The sequence below is a fragment of the Vulpes vulpes genome, unplaced genomic scaffold (genome assembly GCF_048418805.1).
Source record: "Vulpes vulpes isolate BD-2025 unplaced genomic scaffold, VulVul3 u000000686, whole genome shotgun sequence".
NCBI classification, from domain to species: domain Eukaryota; kingdom Metazoa; phylum Chordata; class Mammalia; order Carnivora; family Canidae; genus Vulpes; species Vulpes vulpes.
The window spans coordinates 250637-269301 of record NW_027325822.1 but is presented as its reverse complement, the minus strand read 5'-3'; the positions used below and the strand labels follow the sequence as shown (position 1 = coordinate 269301).

The 18665-nt window shown below is 37.2% G+C and overlaps 1 protein-coding gene across 23 annotated transcripts in view; it reads right to left on the bottom strand.

The window, feature by feature from the left end:
* Positions 1-18665, bottom strand: part of MAGED1 (MAGE family member D1) — a 61537-nt gene that overhangs the window by 9772 nt on the left and 33100 nt on the right. For 4 of the 23 annotated variants that reach the window (XM_072746379.1, XM_072746378.1, XM_025989131.2 and 1 more), the window contains one exon: positions 6986-7194. The exons of 4 other annotated variants lie outside the window; for them this stretch is intronic. In XM_072746379.1, coding sequence (XP_072602480.1) covers positions 6986-7127 — 142 coding nt within the window. In that variant the 5' untranslated portion in view covers positions 7128-7194. Of the gene's footprint in view, positions 1-6985; positions 7195-11027; positions 11158-13150; positions 13248-14467; positions 14474-18665 lie in introns of those variants that run through there. 15 more of the 23 variants (XM_072746396.1, XM_072746389.1, XM_072746388.1 and 12 more) reach the window with 10 other exon arrangements.

Below are 18665 nucleotides of genomic sequence, written 5' to 3'. Positions count from 1 at the left end.
ATTCGTACATATATCCTTGTATTTTATGCTTAATGTTTTTCATTCCTGTGACACCAGATTCCCAGGACTAAGACTGACATACTCTACAGTGCTTGGCAATATAAAAACTTTTTCCAACATTTTGCCAATGTGATGTCGGCTATGATTGGCTATCTCCTGTGGTTTTAATTTACATTTTTTAAAGATTCTATTTATTTATTCATGAGAGACACACACAGAGAGAGAGGCAGAGACAGGCAGAGGGAGAAGCAGGCTCCATGCAGGTAGCCTGACAGGGGACTTGATCCTGGGTCTCCAGGATCAGGCCCTGGGCTGAAGGCGGAGCTAAACCGCTTAGCCAGCCACCCGGGCTGCCCTAATTTACATTTCTGATGTAAGTAGTGAAACACACATTCATATGTTAATAACGGAACTTCTAGGTTTCTTTTGTAAAGTAATTGTGCAAGTCTTTTATCTATTTATCCCGTTGTCTGTTTTTGTCTTATTTTTAGGACTGCTTTACTTTATATAGTCTTACAGATGCTTATTGAAAACTAGATCCACCCTACATTTCAATTATTTTTTTCACATTTTAGTAAGGGAATATACTCTATATTACATAACAGTTCAACTGCAAAAGCCTTGAGGGCCAGATATTCACTTTTTTACATTCCCTTAGCAGCCAAGAGAATGTGATCTAGGATTTACCAATGTGGCAAGGTCCTGAAATCTACTCTGGGGTTCAATGATTCATTTGATTCACTAGAAGGACTCACAGAACTCCGAAAAATAGTTATATTCACAGCTATTGTTTATTACAGTGAAAGCATACTGATTTTAAATCAACAAAACTAAAAGGTACATAGGTAAGACTCCAGGAGAAACCAGGCATATGCTTCTGGTTGTCTTCTCTCAGTGGAGTTGTATGGTCGTGCTTCAATCTCCCAGCAAGATGTGGCAAGTTTGCCTAAGCTGGAATTTTACTGAGGATCAGTCAGGTAGGCATGGGACACCAGCGTGGCTGACCTTAGCTACTCATCCTCCAGGCTTTACAGAGGTACCACAAGACCACAGGCCCACTATAAATCACACTGTTAACAATCTAGTATGGCCCAAAGTTCCAAGCGAACCAAAAGGCACTCTAATCAAGCAGGATTTTCCAAGGGCTTGGAGATTTTCCCCTGGGAGTTTGTCAAGAGCCAGAGCTATCTTTAGAATGTGTAGATATTTTCTGGAAATCACAGGGTTTATAGAGCCCACACACCTGTGGAGTCAATGCTTTTACTGCATAAATAATCACAACTCCAACCTAACACTTAGTCTGAATGGAGTGATTCAGAGATGCGATGAAGGAATTCATGCCATATCTGTAGTGGTGGGAGCAGCAGCCAGAAGAAAATCCAGTTTCTAGGAGCAGCATTGGTAGCAGGGCCAAGGGCAGCATCTAGTATCCAGTGTTCACTGGTGGCCACCCAGCAAATAATTATGGCATGATTTTTGAAATAAATTATTTTATTAATTCTACTTTAGAAATGTTTTAACTTTTTATTTTTAAATAATTATAGATACACAGGAAATTGCAAAGATAGTACAGAGAAGTCCTATGTACCCCTTCAACCACTTCTCCCAATGGGCACAGTTATAAAATTATAATACAATATAAAAACCAAGAAACGACATTGGTATATGTACATAGTTCTATCACATGTGGAGTTTTCTGTAGTAATCACCACAGCAATCAATATCCAGAATTATTCCACCTCCACAAATTTCCCTGTACTCCCCTTTACACTCACATTCATCAACCTTCCCTCCACTATCCCTAACCCTTAGCAGCCATTAATGTGTTCTCCATTTTTATAATTTTGACACTTAAAAAAGGTTATAAAACTGGAATCACACCATTTGTCACACTGACTTTTTTTTCATTCAGTATAATGCTTGTGAGATACACCCAAACTGTTATATGTATGTATCAATGGTTTGTTCCTTTTTATTGCTGAGTACTATTCCATGATATAGATGTGGCACAGTCGGTTTAACAATTCACCCACTGAATGATATCTGAGTAGTTTCTAATTTTGGGCTATTATGAATAAAGCTGCTATAAACATTTGTCTACAATTTTTTTTTCTGTGAACAGAAGTTCTCATTTCTCTGGGACAAATGCTCAACAGTGCAACTGCTGGGTATTACAGTAAGTACATGTTAGTTTTATAAGAAACTGCCAAACTTTCCCAGAGTGGTTGTATCATTTTTCATTCTCATCAGCAACGTGTGAGTGATCCATTTTCTCCAAATCCTTGCCAGCATCTGTTGCATTTTTTTAGCCACTCTCATAAATGTGAACTAATAACTCATTGTGGTTCTAATTTCCATTTCCCTAATGTCTAATGATGTTGAAGATTTTTAACATGTACTTATTTATAGTCATCCATATATCCTCTTTGGTAAACTGTTTGTCTTTTGTCCATTTTCTAATTCATTTTCTTCTTTCTCTTTTTCATTTCCCTATTTCTTGCCTTCCGATGAGCTAAACTTTTTTGTAGAATTGGGCTATTCTATTTGTACCCCTCCAAAATTCATGTTGAAATCCAAACCTCACCATAGATGATAGTATTAGGAGGTGGGCCTTTGGGAAGTGCTTAGGTTGTGAAAATAGAGTTCTCATGAAAGGGATTAGTGCTTTAGAGGCTCCAGAGATATTTTTAATCCCTTCCACCATGTGAGGACATAGTGAGAAAAGGCCAGCTATGAAAAGACCCTCACCAAACGCAACCATGCTGGTGCCTTGATCTTAGGTTTCTCAGCCTCCAGAACTGTGATGAATAAATCTGTTGTTTATACCTAGTCTGTGGTATTCTATTATAGCAACCCAAATGGATTAAGACAAAGTCTATTTTATCTATGTTTTGAGATATCTATATATATAAAAAACCACTGAGGCACCCAGGTGCCCCCGGGCCTTCATGGTTTCTAATGAGATGTCTGCTGTCATTGACTTGGTGTTCTTACAAGTAAGGTATCATTTCTCTCTCTGGTGGCTTTCAAGATTTTTAATTTGTCTTTAGCTTTCAGAAGTTTGAAAATGATGCACCTTGGGTGTAAATTTATTTGGCTGTATCCTTTCTGGAGTTCACTCAGCTTCTTAAGTCTATAGGATTATGCTTTTTTCCAAATTTGGGGAATTTTCAGCTACTTTCTAGCCCTTCTTTCTTCTTCTGTGACTATGACAAGTATGTTAAATTTTTTGTAATAGTCCAACATGGGCTTGAGGCTGTTTTTGTTTTTCACTTTATTCTTTTCTCTTGGTCTGATGGAATAATTTCTATTCCATCTTAGAGTTCACAGATTCATTCTGTCATATTATTCTACTGTTGAAGTCATCTATTGAGGTTTTTCTTAAAGTTCATTTATTAGATTTTTCAGTTCTTGTTTCTTTTTGATTTGTCTTTATACTTTCTATTTCTTTGGAAGATGTTCTGTTTCTTTGTTTAGACTTTCTCTTTTTCCATTTGTTCTAAGAATGCTCACAACTGCTCACTGAAACATGTTTATGAGGGACGTCTGGATGGCTCAGCAGTTGGGCATCTGCCATCAGCTCAGGGTGTGATCCTGGAGTACCGGACTGAGTCCCTCATTGGGCTCCCTGCATGGAGCCTGCTTCTCCCTCTGCCTCTCTCCCTCTCTCTCTGTCTCTCATGAATAAATAATTAAAATCTTTTTGAAAAAAGAAACATGTTTATGATGGCTATTTAAAAATCCTTATTAGATGATTCTAATATCTGTGTCATCTTGGTGTTGGTGTGTGTTGACTGTCTTTTCTCATTCTAGTCGTAATTATCATAGTTCTTGATATAACAAGTCATTTTCAAATGAATCCTAGATATTCTGCATAGTAGGAGGATCTGAATCTTATTTAAATCTGTTTTATCACATGTGGGTAAGTCCACATTCCCACTCAGCCTCCACTGACACCTGAGAGAGAAGATCTACTTTTTATTGAGGGCTAAGTGAGAGTTCCAGCTTCATATTAAGGTTTTACTGATATCAGCCTCACTGGGAGGGACCTGGGTACCTAATTACACGGTAAATGTGTATCATTTTTAGTGCTGGGTGGTGATAAAAATCTCAATTCTCCACTAGCTTCTTTTAACATGACTTCATTGGTTAGGGAAAGATGCATCTCATTATCATCTTTAGGGATGGAGATCCAGGGTCCCCACATGGTTTCTGACATTGTGGAGATTGGGCTATTCCCACTCCCCATTTGCCCTTCCCTGACACTCTGTCAGGAGACTAAAGACCTCATGACAGCCTGGGCAAGAGTGGAAGTATACAGTCTCTCGTTGGCTTTTGTTGGTTAAGTGTAGGGCCAGAGTCTCCCCTCTGGCATTTAGCTAAAGTAGGGAAGTTACTGTCTAAAAATTTTTTTCTGGGAAGATCCCTGGGTGGCGCAGCGGTTTGGCGCCTGCCTTTGGCCCGGGGCGCGATCCTGGAGACCCGGGATCGAATCCCACGTCGGGCTCCCGGTGCATGGAGCCTGCTTCTCCCTCTGCCTGTGTCTCTGCCTCTCTCTCTCTCTGTGTGTGTGACTATCATAAATAAATTTAAAAAATTAAAAAATAAAAAAAATAAATAAATAAAAATAATTTTTTTCGGTCTTGCTATTCTATCTTTGTGTTTTAGGTATATAAAGATATTGGGGCTTTTTATTTTTTGATCTATGTCCTTACGTGTTTCCAGTTTGCAAGCTTCTCCAGCATCTGGTTTGGGATATATGAAGCCAAAAGAAATCCCAGGGAACTCACCACCATGTCATTCTTTGGGATCCAAATTCCCTAGAGGGTATGCCATCTTATCTCTAACTTTCAAGGTCTTCTCATGTTTGGTTTATATATAATCCCCAAGGATCAACAGGAAAAAGTACATCTACACCATTTGCCCTTCCTGCTGGAAGCAGAAGTCCTCAATTCTGATGCTTTTAAAAAAAAGTACAACTAACTGGCATTTCTAATGTACAATCATACTATAAGAAAAATAATTTGATCTCTTATTTTACAATATATACAGCACTTATCTTGTTGTCTTAGACGATTTGCTAAAACATCAAGAACAATTTTGGGTAATAATTTCAGTAAGTAACATACTTTTCTTTTTCCTGAAATGACTTTACCATTTCCCCCATTTAGAATGTTTGTTGCTTTTTTACAAGTAGTTTTAAAAATCATATTTAGTAGTTTCTCTTCTTTTTATTTTTTATATATTTCTTTATATATAGTAGTTTCTCTTCTTATTTTACTTATTCATAATGCTTCCTCTTAGTCACAAATCTAATCCACCACCTATTCCTGTTGATTCTACTATTTTAAGTACACCTTAACTACGGTCTATTCTATCATCCTATTGTTAGAAGGGAGCATGAAAAAAGAGGGAAATGGAGAAAGAAAATTTGAAGAATGAGGCAGAAGAGGAATAGATGGAAGAAGGAAAGAAAAAAGAAGAAAACAAGGATCAGAGAAAGGATGAATGAAAATACTTGCAAATAAATGGAATAATTAAGATAAGGAAAAATAAGAGTGGAGAAAGAATAGATATTAAGTTGAAACAGAAAAAGCAGTAAGAAAGAGAATAAGGAACCAGAATGCAGAAGGAAGAATAGATGTAGAAGAGTATGAAGGGAGACAGAAGGAGAAAGAGAGATTAATAAGTAGATGGAAAATAAAGGAAAATAAAAAAGGAGAAGGAAGAAAATGGGGAAGAAGGGAGCAAAGGAAGTAATACAGGAGAAAAGAGTGTGTTTGAAGAGGGACAGGGACAAGAAGAAATGATGTGGAGTCACACCTCACAAATGGCAGATTTCATTCTGCAGAGAGAATGTCAACTATAAGAAGTTCCTCTTTTTTCTCCTTAAATACCCTTTATACCCTTTATATTTGGTACCCACCAAAGTGCCCAGGGTCATTTCTCACATTATGTCACTCTTAAGGTAAGACCACTGTGGTTTTCAACTAGTAAGAGCCATGTGCCCCACATTTTGAATAGATAAATTTGTTTGCAATACTCATTTACCACATACTTTCTGCTGCTGGTTGTTCATCAGGTATGGATGTTATCTGACATTTCAGGTATGCAGGAAATAATAAGTTTTCTTTTTCTCTGCAACTCAATTTATAAATTCTGTGTCAATTTCCCAATCTTTTGAGTGGTTGAAACTCAATCTCCAACAGTATGGAGTTCTCCTCATCCCTTTCTTTGGGGTTGTATCTAATTTATGAGACCTTAGTGTTAAACCATCAGAATGGGTTCTGTTGAGTCTCCTATATCCATTTTGACATTCATGTTATAGCTGGTTTACCAGTGTCTATTCAAGCAGGTAGCTGTTGAGTTGAGCCTCATTCTTTACTACAAAACCCTCTTGGGGTCTCTCTGAGGGTGTCATATACCACTCTTATACATGAGAAATATTCTGCTTCTCCTATCATATCTATTGCGTGATAGGGCCTGTCCAACTCTGTGCGGCTGACTTTGCCTAACATATCCTTATATTCCCATGACATCCTGAGCTGAGAGAAACTATGTGAGGAAACCCAAAGCTCAAAATCCCTACGGACACCATACAACCATTTCTATTTTGTAGTCTTCATCAACAAGGAGCTGGTCTTACCCAGGAAGTGAAGCTAGAAGCCACATTGCTAGAGGAGCTCACAAATCTACCTTGGGGTTTCTTCCTATCCCTGAAATACAGGGCCTAGGTTTTTTCAGTTTTCAGGAACCCACAATAGCTACTGACTCTTTGCTTCCTGTCTGCTTTTCTTCTTAACACAATCAATGTGAAGCTGGAGGCACAGCCTTGAAAAGAAGTGCTAAAAACAACAAAAGGCTAAACAAATAAAAATCAATGACTTTTCTTGCACCCGACAGAGAAATGAAGTTTTAAAATAAACCACCATCCTGAAGTCTTGAGGAACAGGCAAATCCAGAATCACAAATGAGATATACTTACCTGAAACAGAAGCCACTAGAGCTATAAACTTGTAGGAACACTTAACTGATAATTTTGACAAGATGCTGGAGGCTGAGTGTGGACTAGAGTGAAAGTGAGAAACTCCTGGGAGTGGTAGTCTTGGGGGGAGGCACACTTTCATGGGCTTTACTTCCAGGAATCTCACCAGGTTCTCACAGTGCAGATCCAAAAAAGACACCCTTGTAGTCCTGGCAGGAAGAGGGGAAGAATCTTTGTGAATATCTTTATGAAATATGCCCAGAGCCTTCTCCATAACAAAGGACTACTTTCTAGGAGAAAAGATTACCAGGGCCTTGTTCCAGAGCCATGGAGGAAGGACATCCTTCTCATTCCAAACCCCTCTAGTTTTCCTATCTCATCTAAGACAGGGTCACAGAGAGGGTGACTACACAAGAAGAAATATCTGTAAAGGTCACAGGCCCACTAAAACTCTGAGATTTAATTGGAATCTTACAAAACACTCCCTTTTCTCCCATACCATACCACCACATCAACAGGGGCTCCAGTATATTAACAGTGGGTTACAGCTGAATGAACTTCAAAACAAAGACTCTCTAAGGAAGAAGACTTAAGGAAGCCTAAAGTCAAGAGAGGAAACAAAATCAAGGATGCTGAAAGAATATGGAGCCTTTGGCACCTAATGCTAATAGAAACTTTAAACAAAGCCCAGTCCTAACAATATTAACATAAATCTTCACACTAGAGACCAATCTATCTATTACCTAGTATATCATGTCCAGCTTTCAACAAAAAATTAGAAGGCACACCAAAAAGCAAGAAGAAAAAGTCTGAAGAGACAAAGGAAACATAAAACTCAAATATGACAGAGTGTTGGACTTATCAGATGGGGAATTCAACACACTGTAATTATATATATCACTGTATCAGTGTATTATATATATCACTGTAATTAATATGTTAAAGGACCTAATGAGAAAAGCAAACAACATGCAAGAATAGATATGGGTAAAATAAGCAGAGTGATGGAAATTCTAAGAATCAAAAGGAAATGCTAGAAAAAAATCCTAACAAATGAAGAATGCCTTTGGTGACTCATTAGTAGACTAGACATAGCTGAGGAAAGCTGGAAGGTAGATTAAGAGAGATTTCCCAAACTGAAAGGTAAACAGGAAAGATAATTTTTAAAAAAGGAACATTTAATAACTGTGGGACAATTTCAAAATATGCAACATATGCATAACTGGAATACAGAGGGAGAAGAATGAAGTGGAAGAAATATTGCAAATAATAATGGCTAAGAATTTTCCAGAATTAACAAAGACAACAAAGTACAGATCCAGGAAGCTCAAAGAACATCAAACAGGTAAATATTAAAAGATTTACACTGAGGCACATTAATACTCAAACTGCAGAAGACCAAAGACAAAGAAAAAATCTTGAGGGGCATCTGGGCGGCTCAGTGCTTGAGCGTCTGCCTTTGGCTCAGGTCATGATCCTGGGGTCCTAGGATCGAGTCCCACATCAGGCTCCCCATAGGGAGTCTGCTTCTCCCTCTGCCTATGTCTCTGCCTCTCTCTGTGTGTCTCTCATGAATAAATAAAATATTTTTTTTTAAAAAAAGAAAATCTTGAAAGAAGCTAGATGAAAAAAGTTTCTTATTTATAATGGAACATGGGTAAGAATTAAAGGCTTCTCATCAGAAACCATGCAAGAAGAGAGTGGAGTGAAATATTTAAAACATTAAAGAAAAAAACCCACTGACCTACATTTCTATATCTAGCAAAGTATCCTTTAAAAGTGGAAGAGAAATACTGTCTCAGACAAACAAAAACAAGGAATTCATCACCATTAGATCTATCCTACAAGAAATGTTAAAAGATTTTCTTGGAGTAGAAGGAAAACAATATATAGCAGAAACTTGTAATTATATAAAAACAGGAGCATTGGAGAGGGGACAAATGAAGCTTTCCTTCAAAGAGGAAATCAAAACTGCAATTATAGGGGAGCCTGGGTGGCTCCGCAGTTGAGCATCTGCCTTCAACTCAGGGCGTGATCCCAGAGTCCCGGGATCGAGTCCTGCATTGGGTTCCTCGCAGGGAGCCTGCCTCTCCCTCTGCCTATGTCTCTGTCCCTCTCTCTGTGTCTCTCATGAATAAATAAAATCTTTTTTAGAAAACTGCAATTATAGATAATTTGGGGTGCTTTAATCAAAGGAAATTTATGCAATACATTTCTCCATTATTGCATGCAACACATAAGAGAAACACTTCAAACATAAACATATATCAAAGATAAAAATAAAAGAATGGAATAAGTTATGGCATACAATAAACAAATGATGTATTAATATCAAACATAGTACTTTAAGGCAAAACATTTTAGATGAAAAAGTTCACTGCATAATATAAATAATACACAAATCATAATTTAACAGATATGCATGAAGAAATACTAAAACCAAAATCATAGAGGAGTTAATGATAGAATAATCATGCAAAATAATGGGTCCTTCTTGAAATTTCTACATAGGTACTATACATTGAGACCCAAACATAAAACATTATGGTGCTTCCTACTGTGTATCTACCCAAAAAATATAAAAACACTAATTCAAAGGGATATATGCTTATTGCAGCACTATTTACAATAGCCAAATTATGGAAGCAGCCCAAGCAATCCACTGACAGATGAATGGATAAAGATGTGATGTATATATACAGTGGAATATTAAGCCATAACAAAGAATGAATGGAGCTAGAGGGTATAATGCTAAGCAAAATAAGTCAGAGGCAGACAATACAATATGAATCCACTCATATGTGCAATTTAAGAAACAAAACCAACAAATAAAGGAAAAAGAGAAAGAGAGAGAGAAACCAAGAAACAGACTACAGAAAGCAATTGATGGCTACCAGAGGGGAAGTGGGTGTGTGTGTGTGAAATAGGTGACAAGGATTAAAGAGCACACTTAATCATGATGAGCACTGAGTTGTGTATAGAATTGCTGAATCAGGGACATCTGGGTGGCTCAGTGGTTGAGCATCTGCCTTTGGCTCAGGTAGTGATCCCAGGGTCCTAGGATCAAGTACCACATTAGGATGCCCATAGGGAGCCTGCTTCTCCCTCTGCCTATGTCTCTGCCTCTCTGTGTGTCTCCCATGAATACATAAATAAAAAAAACTTTAGAAATTGCTGAATCACTGTATTGTACACCTGAAACTAATATTATACTGTATGTTAACTATACTGGAATTAAAAAACTTAAAAAATTTAATAAAAACATTATGTTGCCTCAAAATGAGCACTACAGAATTCTTAAATCCTTCTTCTGTGTTTTTGGGTAGAAGTTAACTTGATTTAATGTCCTTTATATATGTGCAAGTATTTTAAAAGAAATTTTAAAGTATGCCTACTAAATGCTATGCATTGTGTAAGTCCTGGGGAAACAATGATGAGAAAAAACACATTTATTACCTGTTTTCAAGGACTACTGGATTTCAGTCAAATATGAACAAAACTTAGTCCAGTTAGACCTGCACAATTTTGAGATATTTTTATTGAGTTTGTGATGCTAATTTGCACCATAAGAGAAGGCAAAGTGACCTCTCAAGATTATATCAAATGATCTTGGCATAAACTTAAATAGGTTACATCTTCCTTCACATTGAACAATTCCTTATTCCCTTCCAATTGATTCCTCACTCCCATCACCACAGCAATTAACATTCCATTAATAGGGAGAAGGTTATCAGAAGAAACAAGAGGAGGAAGCCTGCAAGTAGAACCTCTATGCAGTTTGACGGTGTTTGTTTGATATCTCATCAGATAATTGTACCACATGGGCTTTTGGTATCTTATGACTTGGAGACCTGTCATTTGCACTGGAAAATTCACAGGTATATCTAAATGTGAATGTTCTTAGATACCTGGGATATGATTTAGCTCCACAGGTGTCCTCAATGTTTAGCATCAATATAAAACTTATAAACAACCTAATTTGAGAATCATGAAGCATTAACAACTATAACGGATATAGAGCTGGACTTAAGTCATCACTTACTTGAGCTTAAGGCATTTTCTGATTTCATTTAATGACACAAGAATCATCTGAAAAACACTGAAAAGATGGTCCATACCAACTCCAACATTGCACATATACCCCCACATGCACAATGATACATACACTGCATCTGAAATTTTTAGAACATAATGTTATATAACAATTATTCTGATAAAACATTTTCCAAGATATTAAAAAGCCTTTGCAAACTTCTTTATAATTATATAATATCCCGTTATATAAATTTATCTACTCAACTAATTAACAAAGGTGTAGTTTCCATTTATTTTTTTTCATCAGATTATCATTGTGGTGATTTTTCCCCACAAAGCTCTGTGCATATCTCCAATTACTTCCTTATGATATATTATTAGAAATAGAATTACTAGGTCAAGGGGGTATGAACCATTTTAAGGCTGTTATTCAATACCAAAATGCTTTCGAGAAAGTTTTTTCAACACTAATAATGTAGGAGAGTTCTCATGTACCCTTGATCATATTAAGTATTTGCTTTAAAAATATTATTCTGGTTAAACAAAATATTTAATGGATTTAAATTGTATTCATTTTGTGATTAATGAAGGGGAACACACTTTCAGTGTTTTTTAGTCATTTCTACTTCTGTGAGAGTTTTTTTTAAACATTAAGGATATTAACTTTATGTCTATCACATTCATTGCAAATACATTTTTTTTTGGTTTGTGGCTTGCCTCTTAATCTTGCTCGTGAATTCTTGATCTAGGATAACCTGCAAACTATTACTTTCTTTTCCACTGTCATTTCCTCCATTTTTTAGAAAACCCCTAGGGGTGTCCCTACCCATTCAAAACCCAAGTAAATATTCATTTTTATGGAAAGTAATTCAGAAATGCATACTTATGCCTAAAATAATCTATGCTTTCTCAGTAATTTACCTATGAAGATTTTGTTCTTAGCCGGAAATCAAAAAAATCTAAATTATTCTGATGTTTAAACAATGACAGAAACTTCTTTTACAGCATGAAGAAAACACAATACAAATTTAGCAGAATACTGAATGCGACTTTTAATATTGCCTCAAAATTTTAGTTAAAGCCACATAGCTTTAAAAAAAAAAAAGAGGGATCCCTGGGTGGCGCAGCGGTTTGGCGCCTGCCTTTGGCCCAGGGCGCGATCCTGGAGACCCGGGATCGAATCCCACATCAGGCTCCCGGTGAATGGAGCCTGCTTCTCCCTCCGCCTGTGTCTCTGCCTCTCTCTCTCTCTCTGTGACTATCATAAATAAAAAAAAAAAAAGACACCAAGTATCTCCCTATCCTAAAGGGAGCCACCAAGGTGTTCTGAACAACACATTCTTACAAGACTTAGTCAGAATAGCAGACTAGTCATCCTACTGATACATATTTTATCCCTTCTCTGACCAAATGTACTTAGAGACCAGGAAAAATGAGAGAAGAATTCACAGTGTTATAAGTCCTTGTCTTATGAGGAGTGGTCTCCCTCCTTTGTCAAGGCCATGAGAGGAGGGATCCAAAGAATCACTTATAATAGAGTTTGGGGAAGCCTGCATAGGATAAGAATAGAGGGAAGTATTTTAACACATTTTGGATATTTAATAGTTTCTCTCCAGATTGAAATGTCTGATGGTTACTCAAGTTTGACTCACTCCTAAAGGCTTTTCAACATCGACTGCATTCCTATGGCTTCTCTTCACTATGTATTCAACTATACCAAATTAACATTTGAACTCTGGCTGAAAGATCCATGATCATTACATTTATAGGGTTTATCTCTACTGATGAATTTTCTGATGTTAACAAAATCAGAAGCCTGGCTAAAGGCTCTTTAATGCTCTTTAGATGTGTTTTCTCACCATCATAACCTTCTTGGTGACCTGTAATCTCTGAAATTGGGTAAAGTTAAGATCCTGTAACCCACACCATAGGCTGCCTATCCTATGTATGGGTTCATCCTCATGTAGGACAGTGTCTGAGATTAGAGCACGATTATCCCAACATTTACTATAGTCTTGGAAGCTCCCTGGTTGGGAGCCAATCCTGTATCTATCCCAAGCCTTAAACATCTATCCTTTGAAGGGATGTTAATCTGTCTCTTTAACTTTATACTCAAGTATAAAGATTTACCCTTGGAATATGTGGTCATGTCCCCTGTGATCCAAAAATCTTCAAACCCCTGACGTTGAATATGTTTCTCGTTTTGTTCAGACTCTTCCTTCTCATCCTGATAACAAAAATTTTAGAAGTACAACTGTCACTTATTATCTGATACTTGGCAGTACTAAGGAAACCAACAAGCTCAAAGGAGAAGAGAGGAGAAGGAGAAAAAAGGAAGAGAAAAAAGGAAAACTAAAAAGGAAAGGATTATCTAACAAGTCTCCACTATATAGCTTCCTAAGAGGCAAGCCAGGGACTGGATTTACTCTCCAATCTGAAAAAAGAAAAACACTACAAAAAAGGACAAACACATGAAATCATTGTTTCTAAGACATTAGACACTAGGCAGTAAAAAACCGTGATCCCTGAGAGATTGGGAGGGGACAGGGGAATGAGGTGAGCTTTAACAATTTGGATGTTTCCAGCTCATAGTGCAATGAAGGAGAATGCAGTCAGAGCCCAGAGGTTTTCCTTCGTTGAGGTGACAGATGATATCAGAAAGACCAAAGCAGCTAGAGGTCGGAGAACAGAATACCAAAAAGCAGAGAACTGCACTTAAGCAGAATTCTGAAAAATTTTGAAAGATGCCATAAAGTATTTGGCAGAATACTGATCAGTTAATGCATAAAAGTAAATTACCCAAAGCTGGAGAAAGAACCACTTGAAAAGATTAGAGGGAACAAGTGTCAAAAGCTCAAACAGGTCTGGGGGATCATGCCTCTTCCCGCCTGTTCCTACCATCCACAGCAAAAAACTCTTAAATTCATGAGGCATGGGCTATTTTCAGATGGGACTTGCCTCAGTAGTCTGGGATAATTAGCTTTATGGAAAACATTGCTGTGGTCCTGCCTAAAATCTTAAAAGCAAAACTCAAAAAAGATTTAATTGCTTCCAAATAACTACATCTCATAATAAGCGTCAAGAAGATGTATAATAATACAAAGATATCTAGCACCAAAAGGCAAAAAATTTACCAAAATTTCACCAAAATGTAAAGTTCAAAAGGTAAAGTTCGTAATGCCTGGCATTCAAAGATGATAATAATAGTAATAACCAGGCATGCAAGGCAGCAGAAAAATGTGAGGGGATAAAAATCGATCAATCCAAACTGACCCACAACTTTCATATGTGTTATATTTAGCAGACAAGCTCATTTAAAAAGTTACTATATCTAAAAAAAGAAAAAAAAAGTTACTATAACTGGGGTGCCTGGATGGCTCAGTCAGTTAAGCATTCACTCTTGATTTCAGCAGTTCAGGTCATAATCTCAGGGTGATGAGACTGAGCCTTGCCTCAGGCTCTACCACACTGGCCTGCTTAAATTAATCTTTCTCTCCCCCTGCCCCTCCCTTTACTCCCTACAAGTGCTCTCTGTCGCTCTCCCTAAAAAAAGTTACTATAACTGTGTTCCTTATGTGCAAAAACCTAGAAGAATTGTCATATTAAGTAGAGAAATGAGACATTATTAGTAAGGTACAAATCATGTCTAGTAATAAAAATCATAATATTTGAAATGAATTTACTGGATGGAATTAACTAGTAAATAAATTAGTGAACTTAAGACATAACAGCAAATATTCTAAATGAAATAAAATTAAAATACAAAAATAAACAGCACATTAAGTGCCTTTTGTTTATGACATTTCCTCTTCTGGGAATACTCTTCCCCCATCCCAACCATCCATCCATCCTTCAACCAATCAATTCTGAATCTACATGAGAGACTTCTAACTCTGGGAAATGAACAAGGGGTAGTGGAAGGGGTAGTGGAAGGGGAAGTGGAAGGGGGGATGGGGTGACTGGGTGACAGGCACTGAGGGGGGCACTTGACAGGATGAGCACTGGGTGTTACATGTTGGCAAATCGAACTCCAATAAAATAATATATATATAAAGAAATAAATTCTGGACCTACCTTCTGGTCTCAGTTCAATTGTCACTTCCTCCTTCATTGGCCTTCCAGAGTAGGTCAAACTCCCTTTATAACACTTATTACAATGTCAATCTCACAAATATTTGGGTCTGTGATCGTCTGTCTTAAATTAGAAGACAGTAGCTCCATGAGGGCAGAGAAAACATGTTTATTTTTGTTTGCCCTGGTATCTCCAGCATCTTGAACTATGCCAGTCTTATAGTACCCCTGTACGCTGAATCCTACCTATATCTGTTACCTCTGGGATTTTGATCTTTTAATTATACCCTCTCTCTCATATCTGCAACCACTTTCCTGGCTATATCCTACCTAGCATCCCTTCTTTCTTATTAAATAAACCTCAACTATTTTGACTATCTCCTTGCCATGTAATAGGGGCCAACTTTTGGCCTGGAGTCTCTTGGCTTTCAGCATTGTGTGTAACTGCCTAGATACGTCTGCCTAATTCTGGGGCCCAGCATTAGGAAGTTCACACCAAAACCACCTTCTCCAACCATCCTTATTAGTGATGAAGATATTTTGATCTCCATCTTTCTGATTCCTTGGTTCTGAACCTAGGCAGGGAAGACAAGTGTTATTTATTGGTTGGTCGCTTACAATTCCCACACCACTGAAATCATGGAAATTCTTTATTGGCTTTATCCATGTTTTAACACAGAGAAGTCTCTAAGTGAAGTCTGTTTTTGATTAGCACTTAAGACAAACATTTGGCAACAACTAAGATTAGGTCTAAACAAGAAAAGTGAATGTCCACCATCCCTAGACTCTCAGTTCCTCTGGCTTGGGGAGTCCAAAATCTGAAGGAGCAGAGTTACCATTGTACAGTAGGTACTACTTAATCAGAATGGTGGGGAGCAGGCACCAACCAGATCTATCTTCCCTGGCCATACTGTTAAGTCCTAGGAGGGCAAAACCAAAAGAGCTCTGTCATGGGATGGGGTGGCAAACCTTATATGTAGTATCAGAAAGGGGCTTAGCCATTCATCCAGATGTATGGAAGCCTTGTTCTCTTCTCAAAATAAATAAATCCTTAAAAAAAAAACAAACATGGGGCACCTGGGTGGCTCAATGGGTTGAGCGCCTGCCTTTGGCTCAGGTCATGATCTCGGGGTCTTGGGATTGAGCCTTGGCATCAGGCTCTCTGCTCAGAGGGAGTCTGCTTCTCCCTCTCCCTCTGTGTTTTTGCTCACCGTCTCTCAAATAAATAAATAAAATCTTTTTAAAAAAAAAAAAAGATCAATAAGAATCATTTCTTAAAGAGTAAGAAACCTTTTAACACAAAACTAGAATTTAGTCTCATAGGATGTGCTTGTTAACAACAAATTCTCTGAAAATTTAGATCTAACAGTCATTTTAGTTTTCATTCTTTTTGCTAGTTAGCTTCATGCTAGTTTTTGAACCTTTGCATACAAATTTAAATACTGTGTTTGTCTGCTGTCCATGAAAGAACACCATTTCAGAGTACAATTTGTGTCCAAGGTTACTAGGCCCAAATATTGGAAATTTCAATTCTACCCTGGGACAATCAGTGTTGTGAAGAAATGCCAACTGTTCTCTAGAAATACAGCAGTGTAAGGATTAGAATTCATATGTGACCTCTTTTGCAAAGGAACACTTTTCATACTCACACATAGTTGATGTTCTAGAGGTACTGACCCAAATACACCTTTTCCTATTTACATCAGGGCTTAAAAAGTAATCATTCATAAAAACAAACATATAAACAAAAGTATGTCTCAACAAAATGAAATAAAAACTGTTGGATAAGATATGTGAAAACCTGACTAAAAAGTAATAATAACACCTAAGAAAAGTCAAGTACAGCACACACATATCAAAAATTTTCTGGAAGCTCAAAGCTTTAAAACGTTCCAATTAAATAATAAAATGAAAAATGATGGGTCACTAATGAGCTCTGAGTTACTGGACTAGAAAATGAAATGCAAGATTTATATCAAAGCACTGAAATAATAAGAATTACTATTATTATAAAGTAATAGAGTCAATGAGGGACAAGATACTTAGGGACCTACCATGTGACTATGGGTGGGTAGATATAAAGGAGAAAAGAGACATGGAGAAGAAAGGCCATATTAAATAAATGACAGAAGAAAATTTCTCTTAGCTATAGAAAGGGCCCTCAGAGTTCCAGACAAGATTGATTTATTTATCCATTCACCCATCCATTTATTAATTTATACTTCATACAGTCATCTTATCAATACATTTAATAAGGATCTATTATGTGTCTGGCACTCTTCTAGGCACTTGAGATATATCAGTGAGCAAAAGAGACAAAAAAAAAATCCCTGCTTTCATGGAGCTTACATTCTAAGACACACTTTAGGCATACCCTAATCAAATTCCTGAACTCAAAAAATAAAGAAAACATCCTATAAGTTTATAGATAGAAAGGAAAAATTGCCTAAATTGGAAAAAGTACACTACACACACACAGGATTCTCATCAGTAACACCAAACTTCATGATATCATTCACTAATTTTCCCAGAAATGGCTTTATTAAATTCTCAGGGAAGGTGAAGTCAGTCTGACCCAGAACCTGTTTTCCTGGAAGACCTTAACAAGGGCAATAGTACCCATTCCTCATTCAACTAGATTTCCACTTGCTTTTCAATTTTTTTAAAACTAAATAATATGCTGTATATAGTATCACCTAGTAATACATATAGGTGATAAAACTGTAAGAAGACCAAGGTGAGGGCACCCCGGGTGGCTCAGCGGTTTAGCGCCGCCTTTGGCCCAGGGCGCGATCCTGGAGACCGAGATCAAGTCCCCCATCGGGCTCCCTGCATGGAGCCTGCTTCTGCCTCTGCCTGTGTCTCTGCCTCTCTCTCTCTCTCCTCTCTCTGTATTCTCATGAATAAATAAATAAAATCTTAAAAAAAAGAAGGAAAAGACCAAGGTGATTATTAATACATAGCCAGACTACTGCTATGGAAGTAGACAGGACTGAGGTGGAAGTAGACAGGACGGAGACCAGAAAAGGACACGTGGGGAGGGTGGACACTAAGGTACTACTAATGTTCTATTACTTGTCCTGGCTAGTGGGTTTACTGGCATCACTTTATTTATATTATTTTAAATGTAAATAGCAATTCGTTCAACAAATAAGTGCCTATCATATATCAGTAATTATTATTATTATTCAGGCACTGGGGATGCAGAAATAAGACAAATAAAAATCACTGTCTTTATGGAGCTCACAAATTATAAAAATAAATAATAAAAATTTCTAGAGCCTAAGTACAAGAACATACAAACTGAAGGGGTCTACCAAGTGTCCAGCACAATAGATGCAATATCCACATATGATCATGAAATTTCTAAATATCAGTTAGAAAATGGAAATTCTAAAAGCTTCCAGGAATCAGGAATGGAAATAGTCCAGACTGAAGCAGAACAGAAAGCTGTTCTGATGGAAAAGATAGGAATATATTAAAAATATGAAGATGAAAAGCAATTATTAACTCTAGAAATGACAAAAATGTATACAAGAGAAATGTAATCACAATTAATCACTTGTATCTTTAG